The following is a 1757-nucleotide window of genomic DNA, read 5'->3' on the forward strand; positions in this document are numbered from 1 at the left end:
CGGGGGCAGGAGGCTGGGGGAGCAGGGGGTAGGGAGGCGGGCTGCGGCTCTACTTGCCTTTCCGCAAACTTCACACGTGAAAACTTTGGGTTTGCTGCTCGGGGAGACGCGGCTGAACTCCGAGGTCTTGTAGGCGATTTTTTCCGAGAGGATCTGAGCGCTTTCTTTCATGTAATGCTGCAGCTGAGCCTGCGATAAGTCCTTGAAGGCGACCCCCGCCGGGTACTTGTCCGCGGCCGGCAGCACCAGCTTGTTGCGCGGGCTGCGGGTGCAAGGGAGAGCTGAGGAAATAAGAAGCCACCGGGTGGATGTTGACACTGGAGGACGGGTGACAAGGGCTGTCGCCTCGGTTGAAATAGCACAGGGCTCCCATGGCGTGGAAGGAGGAGTGATTGACCACTCGGGGTCTTACCAGTTTGTACTGCTGCAAGGGCAGGGCATCGCGGGGGAAATCTCCTTTCAAGCTCAGGGCACAGTTCAAGAGATCGCCGCAGCTAAAGGAGGGCGAGGAGTCTAAATGAGCCTTCCTGGGTTCCGCTCCGGCCACCGCCGCTTTGGGCAGGGGGTCGTACGCCACCGGGACAAAGGGGATCATGCAGGGGATGGAGGAGTTGAGGTGCAGCGGGTGCTTGGGGTCGCCTTTGGCCACCGAGCCGTGGAGGAGTTGCGGGACGGGGATGGAGCGGGGCTCTGGCGTCCGCGCCATGATGCGCTCAATGGAGAAGGCGAGGGGCTTGGGCGTGCTGATCATGTTGCTCCTGGCAGACAGGCTTTCTCTGGCCGGAGGAGTCGCTAGGATTTTGGTCGCCGTGTGGTGGCCACTATTGTCCATGGCTGGATTGCATTTGTTCGCCCGGTTTGAGCCGCTTTGGTAGACGCCTCTTTTTTTTTTTTTTTTTCCCCTTCCTTTCTTTCTTTCCTCTCCTCTCCTTTCCTCTCTCCCCTCTCTCTCTTTCACTCTCTCTGCCCTTTTTCTTGTCACTGCTCTGCAAGGAGAGAGACCAGCATCGCCGCCGCCACCATCACCACAGCCTCCGCCGGCGGAACCAGCCTTCTCAGTCCAGTGGACTCATGCCAGCCCATCACAGTTTACTTTGGCGCACCAATGACTCGGGACAATCGCTACTTATTTCTATCAATAGAAAGTGTTGTGTCAATAACGCAGCCAAGATCTCGCCAATCGTTAACTTCCAAGAGGAGAAGGTAAACTAGATAATTGCTCAATTCGCTTCCAACAGTCAACAGGAAAAGTTTTTTTCCCCCCCAGTAAGCGGCTACTTTTCATTGGCGCCCGCGCCTCCCCCGCCCAGGGAAGGAGGCGTCTCTCCCTCCTCCTTGCCTGTCTCCCCTCTGCCTCCCTCCCTCTCCCTCTCTCTCTTTTTTTTTATTATTATTATTTGCAATCTGCTTAACCAGGCTTTAGAGGCCAAGCAAATCCGAGATCAATTTTCTTGTTTGGCTTTTAAGTGACATCATCTAAAATCATTGTCCAAGTGCTAAATAGGGATGTGAAACCCGATTCAAGGGCAAGCGCCGGTGTATTTGTCAAACGAGGTGCTGCCGAAGAAGCGGCTGGAGGGGAAGCTGTTTGTTTCCTTGCCACTTTCCAGCCCGAGCTCTCTTTGTGCTTGTGCGTGTGTGGGGGGGAGAGAGGGAGGGAGATGGCTGCTCTGCTCCTGGGGACCGCTCCCGGTCTGCTCACTGCTTTGCAGAACAAGGTCAGGTGGCGGCGAGCTTTTGGAAAGCACGGTAAACAA

At 56.1% G+C, this 1757-nt stretch overlaps 1 protein-coding gene across 1 annotated transcript; it reads right to left on the bottom strand.

Moving 5' to 3' along the window:
• Nucleotides 1-57: 57 nt before the first annotated feature.
• On the bottom strand, nucleotides 58-832 carry FEZF1 (FEZ family zinc finger 1; the record flags this gene model as incomplete). Its single annotated transcript, XM_010154638.1, is given in 2 exon segments — nucleotides 58-259; nucleotides 261-832. Coding segments are annotated over 2 exon segments (774 nt in total), but the record flags the coding sequence as incomplete, so codon positions are not given.
• Between the last annotated feature and the right edge of the window lie 925 nt (nucleotides 833-1757).

Source organism: Eurypyga helias, unplaced genomic scaffold (genome assembly GCF_000690775.1).
Source record: "Eurypyga helias isolate BGI_N326 unplaced genomic scaffold, ASM69077v1 scaffold45186, whole genome shotgun sequence".
NCBI lineage: Eukaryota > Metazoa > Chordata > Aves > Eurypygiformes > Eurypygidae > Eurypyga > Eurypyga helias.